The sequence below is a fragment of the Crocodylus siamensis genome, chromosome 4, assembly GCF_052110815.1.
Source record: "Crocodylus siamensis isolate JL-2025a chromosome 4, ASM5211081v1, whole genome shotgun sequence".
Classification (NCBI taxonomy): domain Eukaryota; kingdom Metazoa; phylum Chordata; order Crocodylia; family Crocodylidae; genus Crocodylus; species Crocodylus siamensis.
In genome coordinates, this window is record NC_143398.1 from 35407955 (window position 1) to 35426227 (window position 18273).

The 18273-nt window shown below is 40.3% G+C and overlaps 1 protein-coding gene across 5 annotated transcripts in view; it reads right to left on the reverse strand.

The window, feature by feature from the left end:
* Nucleotides 1-18273, reverse strand: part of BRD1 (bromodomain containing 1) — a 112501-nt gene that overhangs the window by 26793 nt on the left and 67435 nt on the right. For 4 of the 5 annotated variants that reach the window (XM_090042109.1, XM_090042108.1, XM_090042112.1 and 1 more), the window contains one exon: nucleotides 14376-14864. In XM_090042109.1, coding sequence (XP_089898235.1) covers nucleotides 14376-14864 — 489 coding nt within the window. The remainder of the gene's footprint in view (nucleotides 1-14375; nucleotides 14865-18273) is intronic. The other variant, XM_090042110.1, reaches the window with a different exon arrangement.

Sequence of the window (18273 nt, forward strand, 5' to 3'; positions counted from 1 at the left end):
CTTTCCACAGAATGTTTTAAAAAGGGTTTTCCAGGAGTCATCAGTAACTCCAGTAAAGAAATTATTTGTGATGATAGGGACATACAGTACACACCATAAAAGGCATACGCGTAACTCAGAGGAGTTTAAAAACTTTGCAATGTGAACTCAGTAAGCTCAAATTTGAATGACCTAAAGCAGGCCACAGATAAATACACTATTAACTAAAATAGTTATGTACAGATTGGCTTTTATCCTTTTATTTTACTGTGTGATGATGCTCATAAGAAAAAGCACTCTCACTAAAGCAACTTTAATATTTAGGATATTCGATGCCAAGATGCAGTGACGATAATCAAGGATAAGAATCTAAGACCAGAATGGTCATGCATTTCTAAATTATGAAACGATACAAATACTAAATAGGAGTTTATGCCCTAAAAGGAGCGGGAAAAGAACTAGTTGCATTTTAGGTACTTTTTTTTTCCAACTCTTCTATATTTTAATGAACATTTTACATTTATAGATATATGTCTTTATTTGTACTTTTGCTAAACTTAAACAAATAGACAATAATTTTAATGTGATGAATTAATACACATCACAAATTGGAGTCATCACCACAAAGGAGAATAAAAATAGAACTTACCTGTTTATCTTATAAAATATTTAGAGTTCTTCATTTTGCTGTAAAAGCCTACCAGTCTCTCATAATTGTCCAACAGGACTTATTTTAGTCCAACTATTTACTAGTTCTACAGTAACTACTCTCCCCTGCCAGAACTGCAATTTTAACAGACTGAAACAATATATAGCTTCCCGTCACTCAAGTATCCAAGCTCCCCATAAGAGGTAAAGTCTAATTCCTGGACACAGCACCCACAGGAAAACGAAGTTACCAGGCAGGTGCAACTTAGTTCCCTTTTGAAAGCACGTCCCTTTTTGGAAGCCATAACAACTCTCAGCCATTGGAAGAGGGGAAAATATGCATTTTAAAAGGTATCACCTGCCTCATGGTTGAGAACTCTATGACAGGAAGTCAATACAAATTCTAGTTTATAGCAATGGTGGGATGATGACCAGATAGCTACAGGATTCATATACATGAGACGCTTACTGTAGATTTGCCGAATTAGCTCTACAGTAAACATTTCAGCATCTACAAATGCAGTGCTATTAGGATGGAGTAAACTAATTAACTCTATCATAGGTTAGTACTTGTAAATACTACCCTCTGGAGGAAATATTTTTTACTCTGCCACAATGCACATGTAGATGCTAATGGGACTAGCCAGGGCATGAGTGTGTTTCAGTGCAGGGGCTGCCTGCTGGCCAGCCCCTCTGTAGCATGCTGAGCTGGGTCAGAGCAGCCTTGGGCTGGCAAGCTGACTGCCTGCCCCCTCCCCCTGCCAGCAGGGGCTCCTCTGACTCAGCTCACTATGCTGTAGCTCCTGGTGCACGTTTGAATGTGGAGCCCAGGAGCTATAGACTCTGGTGTGATATGCTCCAGAGTTTATTGCTGTGCATTAACTGCATGTATAGATGTGCCCAGTTTAATTTTCTCCAGATAGATTGACTTTACTGACTGCTTCAAGGTAATTAGTTTATTAATCTTTCATAGGCTTTTCAGATATGAGCCCTATGACAGCTGATCTTGTATTCTGAACAATGATGTGCATGCTGCAATGAAAACTCATATGGGTCTGTTTAATGATCTTCCTCAGACCTATGGCATTACAATTGACAGTTTCTACCTATAACAGTTCTCTTAAATCCCTGCTCACATTGCTTTCCTTCAGTGTTGGAATGCATATAATTTGTTGTGGGAAAATGCAGTACTCAAAATGAGTAAGAACAGAAAGTAATCATTCAAGCTACTTTAATTATTGGGCCATCAGTACATGCATGGGTGTCTGGTGCCTCTTGAGTCAGCAACTGACAGGGGGGCCCCAGCAGCTGATCCCACTCGCTGTAAAAGCGGCCGCGCCGCTTCTGGAACTCCCACGGCTACTTCTGGAAGCAATGTGGTCGCTTTTGCTGATGGCTCTGCTCCCCGGCCAGCGCTTGCAGGGGGTGCACTGGTGCTCCTGCCTGCCCCCCTCCTGCTGGCTTAGCAGGGCCTGATGGGGGTGCTCCAGCGCTGTTGGGGGGGTGCACATACATCCCCTATGGGTTGCCCCTGAGTACACAGACAGACTTCAAAAAGAAACTTCTCCTGACTCGTTAGAAATTAAACTAAATTCAGTACTTTTAGGTAGCATTTAGTACATGGATGAAGGGATAACAGAGTTAAAGACGAGTAACAGTCTTATCACCTGCATTTCCAATCAATTGACAAGAAACATAATCAGAAGAATCTGCAGGGTATTCATTCTTTTAGCTACAAAGTCTTTTTTGGATAAGGAGATGTATTTTATCCAAAATGGGGGACAGAACTTTTAATAGCAGAACATTAACTACAATCTGAATACAGTCTTTGAAAGCTAGGCTTTCTGAAGTCAGAATTTGTGCCTGGCTAGTTCTAGCAGTGAAAAAGTACCAGTTTAGAATAAAACAGCTTGATAGATTAGCTTAAGGCCACTAGAATAACCCATGACCCTTCTCTTTTATTTTCCAACAAAACTACTACTTTAAATTACTCTGTATTTGACAACGTGTTATTTTAGGTTTTAAAATTAAGTAGAGAGGAAGTATCTTTGGGTGAACGTTTTTCCACAGTATCATGGGGGACAGAAATGGGGAGGAGGGAAGAACCACCATTTAAAACCCATAGGATTATAAAAAACACAAATTGGCTGAGGAGTGATTGGTAAGGCACTTGAAACTACCTCCTATTCATTTGTAAAACAAAATCAATGTTTAAGTTGACAGTGTACTTGGCAGCACAGAATACATTTGCAAAAGAACATCACTTCCTTTTTGGTTCTAGTTTTTTCATCTATTTACTTACCTGTATCATGGGACTATCTGACAGCAGTAAATTAATTTACTGTGCCCCAACTGCCAGGAACGTACAGACAGTGACAATTTATTGCGCAGCAAGTTAAGTCTAATGCACAGTAAAGTGCCTCACGTAGATGCACCCACTTTGAACCTTTTGTGCCAACCTGACACTTGACAGTACTGGTCAGCTCTTTATTTCTCTCTCATATGGGTTCAGTTATCAACTTCCAAATCTAGAAGCCACTTTTTGGTATCACTCCAGGTCCAGATCCCATATGCCCCATGTAAGCATTTCTAAAGATTGCAGCATTTGACTAAGTGCTGTGCAATTTGTTGGACACCACATTCATTCACACAGGGGGCTGTCCATGATGTTCATCTTGTGAAATGTTGTTTTGAAGCATCCATATCCAGATGTTGGTCTGTCCAGCTTGACCCATGCATCTCTGTTAAGGTTGTGCTGAATCTGGGACTCGTTTGGTGTTGGTATAAAACACTGTGGGAATAGGTTTGACCTTTCCTAGCAGTCAGTTCTCGCCGTTGCTGCCCATAGGTTTTGTTCAGCATCCCCAGTAACAAGTACAATTGGAAACACTATGAAGTACCAGTTCTTTAACAAGGAATAAGGATGCTCTTCTGCTAATTCATCACTGGCCCATTAATGTTTCCCTCAAAAAAAACAAAACCCAACCCCCCCCCCCAACTTGTTACAACAGCCTCCTCTTGTGATTTTCCTGTGCTGGGAAAATGGACTCAACTTGACATGAGAGAGGCTACTATAACATGAAAGAAAATGAAGGCTAATAAGTTGAAGGAAAGCAGGCTAATGCCCTGAATGAATGCCCTCAGTACTGGAAATATAAAATATTTTCAGTATTTATCATTATACTCACATTCAATCAGATGTCTGCTCACAAATAAATTTGCTAGATATACTGGTGAGGCAATGGACATAGCAAAGTAGTTTTGCACTTTGTAGACTAACTACATCAAAGATTCATAGAATATGCTTTTGTAAGCAATAGACTTACTTCTTCAGAGGGAATAGAAGACATCCTCAAGTGCCATTTCACAAATATTAATATTTTTCATCTCTAACCAACTATGAATTTTAATGTATAACTTGAAGAATAAGCTTTTAAAGTTTTCCAGAGGAATGGAGAAACAGGATTAGGGTAAAAAGGGAATTAAGATTTCCTAATTGATTGCCCAAGGTTTTCTGAACTAGCTAGGAAACATCCCTGGAAAAGGGAAATGTTTTCTGTACTTGTACCTGTTAATTTAATTTTTCTGCTTTACTTCAACTCTAGATTTCACCAGATGCATAATAAATCTTTTCTGAGGGTACCAAATGTAAGAGTGAAATATATATATTAATGAGTGAAATTTATTTAATGTTCATAAAGTTTCATCATCTCCTCCAGGAAAGAAAGCATGTCTTCAAGGAAGCATTAGAAAACAGTTGCAGAATATGTTCAAAAAAACACACTGTCTTCAAAACTTCCAGTTTGCTATAAGAAAACCTTCTTCTGGGATAGGGATTGATTTTATATATAAAATAATGTATTCTGCAACTGCTTTCCCGTGCTTCCTTGAAGATATTTCCTTTCCTGGAGGAGACGATGAAACTTTATGAACATTAAATACATTTCTGTGGAGGAACTTAATATAAGCAAAACCAGGAGTTCAGCAGCTCGTATGAAAAACTTCTAATCTCTCTCTCCAGGGTCTCACATAAATAGCTTCCTCCTCCTCTTCTCTAGTGTCTCTAACATGAAATTCCAGCAAGTTCAAAAGCTGTCAGGATTGTCTCCTCTCAACAGACTTGTCCTTTTCTGGAGTGTTTTGAGACAGACGGATCACCCAGCTTGGAAATATGGTCAAGAATGGCTGCCACTTTTCTTGCTAGAAAGCTGTTGTTGAAGAAAAGAGGTCAAAGCTGTACCACAAAGAAGGACTAACAGCAACAAGGTAGAAGAAATTTCGAAACGAGTATGTCATAACAGAAAAAGAAGAGAGGACCATGAATTGCAAGACACAAAACTTCTAATGCAACTTGAAAGCAGAAGACTGATAGTTCTTGCATACACTTGAAACATTTTCTAAAACTGAACCATTTTTGCTGACTCACTCAGTAAATTCATTTCTTGGACATCATTTTGTAACTCTGTAATGGTCGCATCACCACCACATTGTATTGGAAGCCAGAAGACCGTCTTTCATCCTATGTTAGGGTCAGCAACTTGTACTGGATCATGCCTCCAAACATCTGATCCATTGGACGCTTTAAGAACAACCATCCAATCCCCCTGCTTCTGCTAGATCCTACCTGCATTTTTACTAACAGCCTATGGTTCCTGGTAAAACATGCTTCAACTTCAGTCTCATGCCCTGCCCCAGCCACTGCAGCTTCTGCCTACCCTTGCCTCCAAACTGGCCACTCAAAATCCTTGTCCCCTTTGCTGCAGAGACTGCAATAGGGGTATGGGAGAAGGGGGGAAATTTGTGGGGAGACAGTAGCCCTTAGGCAGAGAGCACGGAGCTGAGGAGGCAGTCAGGATCAGTGACCTTCAACACTGGTTAAATCACAAGCCTGCTTTTAGTAAAGGCTGTTGACCCCTGCTCTATATTAGAACTATCTGTTCTGATCTCACCACCTGGGATGCACACACCTGATGGATCTGGAACAGGGCTTCCTACATTTACAGTACAATCCCAAACTTTAGCCACTCAAATCAACACAACTAGACTCGGACCTCATTCTGACCTGCTATACCATAGGCAATTATTTTGGCTGGAGGGCTGCTTAACAAATTTTGGGGAGCTCTCAAGTGCTGCATAGGTAGCCCTGACCCGTGACAGTTGCCTCAACTCTTGGACACCACCTTGTAGCCAGAAGTCCTGCCCCTAACCCCTGACCTTTGCCACCAGCAGTCCCTCCCATTGCCCCAGAAGTACAACTTTGTGTGGGGGGGGGGGGAGGGGAGAAGGAGGGAGGGAGAAGGGCATACTGTCAGGAAGGGACCGGCCAGGCTGGTTCCATGCTGTGCCATGCAGTTCCCAGCTGCAAGGCTGGGACTTGCACGGTGCAGCATGGAGCCAGCCAGGAACCATGGCGGCCAAGCTGGCTCCTGCTGCATTCTGCAGTCCCAGCCATGCAGCCAGGAACTGTATGTTAGTGGAGCCAGCCTGGCCCCTGCGGTTCCTGGCTGCAAAACTGAGACGGCACAATGCAGCGTGGAGCCAGCCCAGCCCAACCCTCACAGTTCCTGGCTAGCTTGTGCTGTGTCCTGCAGTCCCAGCCATGTAGCTAGGAACTGTGTGCTGCTGGGATGGGCTGGGATGGCTCTGACAGCATGTGGCTCCCAGATGCATGGCCAGGACCTGCAGGGCATGGCATGGAGCCAGCCCAGTGGTACATTAGAGTGCCAGGAGCCATGGGAGGTCCTGTGCCATTCAGCTGGGCCAGCTCCATGCCTCCACATGGTGCTCCTGACATTCTAGTCAGGAGCGGTACATGGAGGCACAGAGCCAGAGTCCTGTGAGCCCCATGAAGTGGGGCAATCACCGGCGGTCTTCCCCTCTGCCGTTTGTACCCGAGTTTCCACTCTTGGACGGGGGGAAGGCTAGGGATCACCCATATGGTCCCAGGTCAGAAGCCTCTGGTTGGGAGCTGGGGGGGAAGCAGGTGGGCCTTTCTGCTTATGAGACCTGCCGCCAGCTCCTCCTGCTGCTGGCACCTCATCAGCTTTTAGACAGGCAGCCACCAGCCAGTAACAATTGTCTAAATTTTAGAGGGGCTCCACTAGCTGGACAGAATGGCCTGGCAGGTTGAACCCAGCCTGCAGGCCATATTATACCAACAGAAGACAACAGAATCTCTCTCATCATCACCTCCAGCCCCCAGCTTGAACACATCATTAATGACTTCCAGACTTTCCTTGAAAATTATGACCATCTCAAGGTAGCTGGGGGGGGGGAACGACACAAGCATGCCTGACTTACAGGCAACCCCCCAACCTCAAACAACATCTCCCCAGCAACAGGCTACCCAATTCCTGTTTTCACCAAACCACCAGGCCATGTCACAGACCCAGATGCCACTTGTGACCCTTCATGAACACAAACCATATCATCACCAGATCAAACCAAATTTTAACATCTGGGGTTCATTCACCTGCTCCACCACCAATGTCTTTAATGCCTGCTTACACTGGCTTTCTGCCATCCACACTGGCCAGACAGGTCAATCCCTACGTAAAAAAATGAATAAGCAACAATTCAACACAGTTCAGAAACACATAATAGCTGGTAATGGAACACTTTAAACCTCCCTGGACATGTCATCACTGACCTCAAAATAAAGAAGAAAAAAAAAACATTTTAAAAACTAACTTGAACATAAAACTGTAAAACATGAAATGATCTAAAAACCAGACCATGTTAACTATGGTCTCAACTAGGAGCGCACTGATAGATTTTTGAGGCCAATACCGATAGCCAATTTTTAAGGAGGCATATCAGCCAATACCAATCTGATTTCTGATACACAGCTCTTCAGCATTCAGCTGGTAAGTCTGTTGTGGTGGAAGGGGAGGGGGGAGGGAAAGGGTGTGAGGGATGCAGATCAAGGCCCCCATGGTGAGGGAGTGAGTGAGGCTAGGGCTCGCACTGCCCAGCCAGGACTGGGAGGGGTGCAGGACAGAGCTGCAAGTGGCTCCCAGAACTGCACAGTATGGGGTGGGCTGCAGCTCATCTGGTGTTTGTCTGGTGGCTCCTGCTGCTTGTCTGGGATGGTACAGGGAGAGGGACACATGCAGGGTGGGCTGAGCTGAGTTCTTCCCAGCTAGGCAGATCTGGGGGCCTCTTCCCCGCCCCCCCATGCACTCCTGAATGAGCAGCGGGAGCCATCAGATAATCCACGCGCAGCAGCAGGAGCTGCCCCCCTTTCCCTTCCCGTGCCCCCCAGATGAGCTGCAGCTCAGTCCCGCGACCACCTCAGCTCAAGCCCACATCTGCAGTGCTGCACAGATCTGGGGGCACATGCCCTCCCTGCCTCATGGACAAGCCACTTGTAGCTGTGTCCTGCGCCCCTCCCCATTCCGGCTGGGCAGCACCTGCCCCAGCCCCACTTCTTGCCTCACTGCGAGGGCCTTGATCTATAACCCAACACCCTTCCCTTCCCCTCCTCTTGCACTACAACAGACTTAGCAGCTGCAAGCCGCTCACCACACTGCCAGGTGTGCTCCTGGCTGCCCATGTGCTGCATTGTGGCTGCAGCTGTGCGCATGCACGGACATTTATCACACAAATTAATAAGTCACATTGGACAGATACAGACAATTTTCTTTATCTTGGTGCCAATCTAATATCGGACTGATGTAGCAATGCACCTAGTCTCAACAGGATTCTTATCCAATTACTTGGACTGTTAACTACACTATCCCCAAGGTGCCGATTTGCTCATTCCAACTGATTTGATTAGCTCACTTTTTACCTCTATTAGCAGTGTCCTTTCCTCCCCTCCATTTCTCTTCTATACAAAACCCTTTCGTTCTTCCCTTCCATTCAGAACATCTGATGATTGTTATCTAAGAAAGCTCATGCCTCACAATCAGTTAAGTCTCTATACCACCTTGAACTACTTGCCTGGCTTGAGACTAACAAAGCTAACCACCTCTCTACTACAGGTAAGGGTTCATCAGACCTGAATACAGTAGCATAATAGTGTCCCAAAAATGCATGTAATAATTCTGTTGCCATACGTCGGTGTACTATTAGCATTTTTTTTTAAATCAATTCATATAAATCTTGTGATACACTATAACTTTCCATATCCTTTGCTGCAGTATTGGAGCCTACCAGTCATTCTCATTTTTATGTGTCCAGTTGAATCTTGCATCATCCTCCACCTTAAAATCTGCTCCTTTCTAACTATAAATATGAACACATCGACTAGGGCAAGAAATTATAAAAGAGAAGGACTTCAGAACCTTTTAAAATACACAGTATCAGTTATGGCTTAAAAAGTACCTCGCACACTTACAAACTAGAAACAAATGATGTACATGTCAAAAGAAATCTGTTAATTCTCCCTGATGAATACCCAAGGGCCTGTGGGTACCCAAGCCCTGCAGGTTAGATAATGCGAAGTTTAAAGGACTGAACATGTTGCCTTATCTGAAATGGAGAAGCACATAATGTTTTATGAAGAAAAGAAGGAAACACATGGCAGGCTGTTTAAAAAAGAAGTAATGCAATAGCCGTATGGCAGTATGCTATGAGACAATTAAAAAAGGTATACAGTGTGTGTCACAAATTGCCTTGCTGATGTTGCCACAAATGATAATATAATGAAAACTGTAAAACCTTCACTGACCCAAAGCAATACAATCTTTTGTTGAGAGATATTCACATTTCAGGGGAGAATGAAATCAAAATTTCTTGGCAGGCTCTTCATATAAAAGAAGCATTTCAAGTAATCCTGGTGGAAATGGGTTAGGGAGTTGAATACCAGCAAGAGGATCTAGATAAATGTGAATATGGCAGTCCTGTACATCTGTGGAAGGACACCACTGAGAGTTCCTTGACATAAATTTAGGCAATGCCACACAACCCCACCTTTCACACATTTTACATGAACAAGCATGCATGCCAACATACAGATTCTGATCTTGCTAACATGTGCATGACTAATATTTATGCTATCAAGTTCAATTTGCAAAACTCAGATCATGTATACATACTTCTTAAGTTTATTAAGCAAGCACGATTTATAAAACTGATCTATTGCCAACACGATAACTCGGATATAAAACTCTGATTTTGGTATCTTCAATGGTGTGTTACACATCTAACCTATAGACTTAGAAGAATGAAACTGCAGAGGGTTGGTTGTAAAAGTTCACAAATTAAAGGTGGAACATTTGTAGTGGGCCTTGAAAAGGAAGGTATTTTGGACAGCATATCCCCAATTCATGAGTCTTATGTACCCCTTTACAATTCACTACTTTTGATACTTTGACAAGAAAACACCACTTCTGAATTCCCTCTTTGCATTTCATTTTTATCACAAAGAATGAAAACATGCATCAAAAAATGTCACAGTTACCTTTACCGAGGTGATCATAGTATTCATTTTAGTATTACTAAAATGAATTTTAATCAAGAAATTAGACAAACTATGTCGGCCAAGTCTGAACATAACCCATGACATCAAGAAACTTGAACCGTTTCTTATTACAAAATACTGAATATTATACTGATTTATGAAAATGCTCACTCAAGTTCCAAGTGCTAAAAGTCAACAAACCTTTAAAAATACACCATCTTAGGTAACAATTTCAAGGGAGAGGGGGGAAAGTTTTAAAATGGTGGGAAAATACGTAAGTGTTATGGCATGTAATTATTTATGAAAGCACTTATTTCCTAAGAAATGAAGTGGAACAGAAAACTGTCTAAAGCAAAGGCAAGGCTAGCTATTTTTGTGCCTTGGGCAGAACAAGAAGGCCTGAGAAAGGAGTTGTGCTGACTACAGGAGAAAAGGGGTGGGGTGGCAGGCAGTGTAAAATAGTTAATGTAGTAGATGTTGGCTGCAGAGCAGGGATAAAGGGAAAATGAAGCTGATGAGGAGACTCCTGTCTGTCTAGAGCTACCAGCTTAAATAAGCCTATGCTATCTGGTGCCCCCCTGCCTCCAGCCCCTGGAAAAAAGGATTCCTTGCACGTCTCCTGAGAATAGATAGCTACCCAGGAAAGAGTTCCCCGTCTATTCCACAATCCTTTACCTCCATCCCCCATTGGGAGGGAGAGGGGTGAAAAGCAAAGCACAGAGGAATAGTGGAAGACTGAGCAACCCTCCATCATGCCCTCTGGCTGGAGAGCACAGCTGCTGCACCGCACTGCAGCAATTCTGAAATGCTCCAATCGGGGGTGCATGTCAATACAGCACTTAAGCGCTCTGAAGCTGAAGTGCTCATCAGAGGTCAGTCAGGCCAGGAAAAACGTTGCGTCAGGGGCCTGTGTCAAGAAATACATAAGTGGTGTATGACATATAAAATACTAAGAGGGGAAAAACATAAGGCAAAGAGAAAAGGCAAAAGGAAAAAAAAGAAGGGAAGGGAAATATGTGGTTATGGTTTTGCTAAAAAAACTTTTTTTTTTAAATGAATGTTCTCAGATAAGAGGATTAAAAAGTGAGGTTTAAAAAAGATTCTTGAAGATGATCCAATGGTAAAGAGAGATTCAGGGACAAGATGTGAAAAACAGAGTATGAAGGAGGAGTGGGAATATCAAGATGCTTATGTATGAAGGCAACAAATCAGACACCAAGAAAGAGTTGGTAGTGTAGAGACTTAAAAGCATCAGGTGAGCCACACCAAGGTTTCAGCAGCAACAATTTGGGTTAGCTACTCAACCACTTATCTATCCTTCTAGCTCCTAAAGCCTTGAGTAGCTGATATACTACAGAAAAGGTATCCAACTTCAGTGTCTAGAAGCCACATGCTACACTGATTGCTGGGCCCAGGCCACACTGGTTCTCCAGGATCTTTGCTGCACAGGGATATGAGCTGTCCCCCCTACTCCAGCTGCATGGGCAGTGCAAGGCCCCCCCTCCCCCCGCATGAGGAGTACTCACTGGGGCCCCTGCTGACATGCTACCCTGCCCTAGTGGCCCTGGTTACCACAGCAGCAGAAACCAATGCAGAAAGTGGCAGCCAGACAGGGGCCTACAGACCAAATGTTAACTGCTCGCAGACCAAAGGTAGGAGGGGTTCATTTTTTTTTGTTAAAGATTCACTCTAATCCTACAATATGAATCAATTATATTTAATAGTAATATGAATGAAAGTCAAAAATGAATGTTAGTCTTCCAATTGATATGATGCCTGGGAAGATCAGAGCACACCTTTTAATACTTGCCTATTGCTACCAGTCCTTCAAGAGGTCAACCTGATATAATGGTCTTTTGAATACAAGCATTTCTAATTAATGTTGCTGAATCAGAACACTGACAATTTTATGAGCCTAGAAATTTAGTGACATTCTATTTCCATTGGGTTATTTCCACCGACACTGATCCATATGGCAACCCAGAAAACCAAACGGAAACAGAATGTAAATCTGGACAACCAAATGGAAACAGAATACCACCCTTACGTCCTGTATCTTCAAAGGAAACCAGAATTCCATTTAGTTTGCTTTTTTACAAAACCGTTAATTGTCTAAACAACAGACCTACCTCTGCGCAGAATCATGACCCATGGCGGCAAACTACAACCTGATCTCTTAACCAAGTTAACGTGAAAAGCGAAGGCTTGAAAATTAAAAACACTATTAAGGCAGCAGCAACTTGGAAAATAAGACTCTGTTTTTACATTTTATATGGCAATTATAAAACATGCACCAAAGTAAACATCTTTTCCATTGTAAAATAGAAAAAGTAGCTATATCAAATGGGAACAAGAACTGCAGAATCAGGGCTTTGATTGGTAGGCAAATATGTTAAGGTTGATGTTTAACAAATGAGAGTGGACCCGTTAGTCAGCAATATTCAAAATTAAGTGAAAAGCTTCCAAATTCAAAATTCGAATATATAAGCAGGACACTGTCAATACAGCTAAATGATATGAATACAACATAAAAATGAGTATTACATATCTGCAGTGTGTACTGTGGTGTACGTAATCTGTTGATTAAAAATCTGACATTTTTTCACTTTTTATTTTAGAGGAATCATTTCCATGAAAGTCTGTTCTTAACTAGTCACGTAATTATCATCATGCAGAATGTCAAATAAGTGAAAATTTCTGAATTAAAAAAAGAATCTAAAAAAGGTGTGATCATTCCTAGTCAATTTTCTTTATTTTAGACACTTGCATGAGGGGGGGAAAGCAACAAAATGAACTAATTTGAAAGAGCATCCCTGCCCCATCCCTCCCCTCAAAATGTAATTTACAGACTCAAAATACATAAAGTGAAAACTGGAAGGTGATGTCAACTAAAATTTTGCAATGGTCTTCAATGGAAAAAAAGATTTTAGCCTTTCTGTCTGAATAGGAATTCATAACAGACTACCAGAATTAAATACGACATGGTGTTTTCATCTCTTACATAAATACTGGTAAAAGATGGATATGAGTTAAACACAGTGACATTTGTTTTTAGAACTGCTTATGGAAAATTTGTAGACATGTAACATTGTATGAAATGAATGCTTACTTTGTTTATAGCATAACTGTAAGTATAATAAATTACTAATAAGAATTGGTAGAAGAGAATATTTACTATTCACTAAATATCTACAGCCTTCCAGATATTCATATTTAATTTATGCATTTTCCTTAAAATATCAAATGTCAGTACGGATTCCAAGCGTGTCTGGAAAAGCATTTGTTAAAAAGAAAAAGACTTAAGAAACTTGTTTTCTGTATTTTTCTATTTGGGTTTTGTTTTTGTTTTTTGCAATGGATATTGCCCCATCTGATTTGACAACTAAAGAAACACTTTAAAAGCAAACTTTCACAATACGCAAGTTATTAATGCAACTCCCGTATCCTTTAGTTGGAGCTAAAGAACTAAAAATTTTCATATAGTCTTTAAAAATTAAGTTATGATAAAAAGAAGAGAATGTAAAGAAACAGTATAAACTACAGTGTGATATTAAGGAAGTATACTTAATGTAAAAAAGCTATGAAAATATATTTAAATCTCTCTTCCTTAATACCCAAGCACTGCTGAGAGCTAATCATATCAAGAAGCAACATAAGGAACTCTCATATTTGCACTTGATGGATAGACTTAATTTTAAAAAAAATCTAGCCGAGACTACATATAGCTAAAATAGAGTCTTTACCTTATATACCCATATTATATATTATATACCTATTTTTAAATTAAAACCGGGCATATCTAAAGCAAAAACAATTGTACTTTAAGGTTTTAACACTCATATTAGAATGAGCATCATAAATATCATAATTATATATATCTTTACTGCTTTCTGAAAAAGATCTTTGGTTGAAAATGAATGCTCAGTAAAGAGATATGTTATGGATATTTAATATTTTCAGAACTTTCATAAGGGGTCAGTGCATAGCCCCAGAAAAGACAGTTATTGCAGATTCATTAGGGGTGTTTTCACAGGAAGTTGCATCCAAGTAGGGAGCCAAAAATAGATAACATTAAGAAGCAAACATAAATTGGGATGTTTCAGATAAAGACTCAGGTATGTGACAAGGATAAGAGAGAGAAAAAAAGCAAGTTTCATTCTAAGTCCATCTATAAAGAGCTGTCACAAAAGCAAAGCAAGCGTTCTAGATCAAAATTGCACTCAGTTATTCAGCTATGAAGGTATAGCTGAAATTTAAAAGATAAATATTTTAAATGAATGTCATTTAAAACTATGCCTTGTCTTCCAAAATGTCTGTCCACTAAAACGAAGTTTATATTTACCTGTATCCAAGCGCTTTACAGGGGACTCATCATCAACCTCAGAATCTCCACATGCACTCCTTGATCTTTTCCTTGGCTGCAGAAGTGTCTCCAACCTTGGAAGGACTACAGACAAAAAGGTTTTGGTCCCTAGCTGTGGAGAAGTTGGCTGGGTTTCAGTGTTCTTTGCAGACTTTTGGGGGCTTATACTTTTCGATTTGCAGAAGAGAACAGATGTACGTCTGTTTACATCAGTTGATGACTCAGCTACAGCAGAAACAGTCGACTCATTGAGATTACTGTCAAGTAAGTGTTCTGGAGTGTGTCCATTTATTTCTTTCTGAATGGAAGTACTATATAATTCATTATCAAATTTTACTCTTTTGTAAAGCTTACTCTGCTCTGGATTGAGTTCTACTGGTTTGAGGGTTGGTGGTTCTGAATTAGTCTCCAAGTTTGAAGGAAGAGGTAATGCATCTGATGGTTCAAGTTTAGGGGGAGATTTATCTCCTGAAAAAATTATAAATAGAGTGTGATTTTTGAAAGCTGGTAGTTATAAAATCTATTATAAAACTTACTATAAATGTGCAGCCCACCGAACAAACTGTTGCTTGGAAACAAAGCATAACATTTTTAATACATAAACTTTTGGCCAGCAACACCCTATCCTAGTTAGTAGTGTCTATTTTTACACTGGGGTTGTAGCACGGATAGAACAATATAGATGTTTAGAATTGATATTAACAATTTAAACCTGGATAGATATTTTTGCTTTATACACAGTGATGTTAGTTTCATAACTTACATCTAAAATAATTTCTATAATCTCATATTCAAGTATGAGACATTTTACATAAGGTTAGGGTAGCAGATGATTTGTATCTCTTAATGAAAGTACATCTCTATTATCATTAAATGGTGAATAACATGCATTTAATTTAATAATCATCTTACCTGTTTAAGCCAATTTAATCAGATAAGCATTTAAAAAAAAACCCTGCATTTGTAGCTTGATCTATCAAATTAACTATAACAGTGGGCTACATCATGTTACCAATTTTACAAACAGGTAAGTTCTGCAAAGATGATTTACAGTTATGACTCTCAGTTTTATTTTAAAAAGCTAATAATGTATTTGCAAATACTTCATAAACACACCTTTACAAACTAAACAGGAGAAATCAGAAAAACCATCCCTCTACCAAGTTTTATTTTCCCTCTATACACCCCAATAATCAATTGATTTTTTTTGGTGACAATTTCACTGGGAAATGGCGAAAGATGTATTGTGGGGGCATTGATAAAATAAGCAGCATAAAAGGTTCTTCACCCCAAGATGCAAAGGGGCGGGGAGGAACATCTACTCTACAACATTCCAGAAATCCTGAAAAATATTTGTAAGCCAGTACTTTAAAACAGAACCCCCTCCCTCCCAATTTTCAAAAAAACTGCTTTCCTCAGGTTCCAAAATAACATTATGCTTAGACACTTTTCTCTGTTCTTGTATATAGTGGCACTAACTGAATGGGACTAATACATGTACAATAAAAACACGTGTGAAAAACAAGAAAAAAACCCCCACATTAACTGATGCGGATTGAAGCTTGCATGTGTGATATGTATAACCCAATGGTAATTTTTAAAACTGAACTGGACATAGCAAATTAATTAATAATTTGCTGACAAATATGCCAGCTACGCAACTATGCACTAGGTGTTTTCAAAACATTTAGAAAGGTATCTCTGCCCTGTGAGACTCATAATTGCAGGAAGTAATACTGTAAACACCTGAAGTGTGAAAACAGAAGCTCAGCTGTAATTAAATCCTCAAAAGGTAAGCTGGCACTTGAATTATGAACTTATGTCAACCGGAAGTCCAAAATAAGAATTAAATACACATACTATATTTGAAAGCTAATGTTTTTAAATCACAGATTTAAAAACAGATGACTTAAAAATAGGACACTTTATCTGAGTACAGATGTAAGTGTCTAAGGAAAGGACTTAATTCACATACCACAAAATAATAAATTTATTAAGTTACTTTGGTAATATAGCTCAAAGGACTTTAGGACAGGGTTCTTTGTGTGACCAAAAATCTAAAACTGATTAAATAAGGGTGAATCTGCTGCACCTGGAAACATTACAGATGTAAAAATCCTCTTCCCCAGTTTACCTATTAATAATTTTAAATTTAAAACCATTTACCAAACTTAAATTTTATTATTTTTATAACTTATTTTAACAATTCTGAATAATGTCAGTATCTTAATTATGTTAGTATCTTTTTAAAAAGAAACACTTATTTCAGGGACAGAATAAAATGCTGGAGGAATTCTCTGGTAAGCATTGTATTTACATATATTAACTTTTGACTATCAGTTGCTAACCTTTGGTTAAACTGCGATTCATGTTTATATAAATCAAACTGTTATTTTTGCTTTTAGTGTTATTAGTTAGCTGACAGAAAGTATATACCCAAATTAACGGATTCAATTTTGACAAGGGGGAGATAACTTATGAAACCAGATCTTTATGAACTCACTAACCAGATCCTGAAAGTACTAAGAAATTGGGAGAACTATGTAAGCAGAACAAAGCAGATGCAGCTATATTTTTCTAACAGTATACTCCACATTTATCTGCCCTCCACACCCCTAATTTCAGGCAGAGCTGAAAATTTCAGCTGAAAAAATTCAAAATAAATGCTTAAAAATTAGCCCTGATTGTAGCCAGATTTTAGAAAAATCATAAAAATTGAATTCTGCCAGGCCTAAACATAACTAACTGGGAAGGCATGACTGGGGGCAGAGCACATGCCCTGTTTCTAATACCATTCTTCTAAAGCATCCATACCTTGCTGTTCTTGGAGACGGGATGCTTGGTTAGATGGATCTTTGGTCTGACTCCATGGCCACATTTAGACAAGCGTGGCCATTTGGTTCCCTGGGCACAAGCAGCAGTGGCACACCTTGTGCCATTGCTACCAGTCCTTGGGGAACGCCCATGCCACGTGTGCTCTGGCGCATGGCAGGTTACCCCAGGTGGGGTAGGGGAGGCTGGGGCTAGCAACTGTGCTGGACTCAGCAGCCTTACCTGGGGTCCTGAAGGCCTCCCAGAGCTGTAGCCACGGCAGAAAACCTGGCTGGCACCTGGAGTGTAGCTACAGCCAGCCAGGCTCCCGTTTTGTGCACCGTGCCACTTTTTTCGGCATGGTTTGTTTTTGACCCTGAGAAATCCCAGGGTAAACCCCCACCTCCCCGAAGCTTTAAGGTAGCAACAGCACGGGGAACACCTGCATGTGCAGCATGTGGTGCTGCAGATGGATCTGTGGCAACACATATCACATATCCACACTTGTCTGGATGAGGCCATATGGCCATCCTTATGGTCTTTTGTACAAATGCCTGCTTGGTGGGGCTGGCAGGGATGGCTGATTTTATTTTAGCTTAACAAATGATCTGAAAGAATCAAATGCTTCAACAGCTAATCATGGAATCATATTACCAGCATCTCCCCCACCCCAAACTCACTTTTCTTTCCTATTGTTTTTCACATTCTTACGTTAAGTACATTTTCAAGTTGCTCTCTTAACTCTGGGGAACAGAATGCACCTCTCCTGTACAGTGAGGCAACTGGTTGCATCTGGCAACTTTGATCGTTATACCTAGATTTAAATTAATATTTCTTAATGTGAAAACTATTACTTTGAATCATTTAAATGAAACTTTTTAGAAGTACAATCTGATGAAAGTAAAACTTCATTCCAACATGAGAATACAAATTGGGTATACGGCTAGCTATCACGAGGAGCTGAGCTTGATGGATGTCAATAAAAATTTTGCCTTATGCTTCAGTGGGAGCAGATGTTCTTTTGGGATCATGAAATGTTTTATAGATAATTGAATCTACACTATTT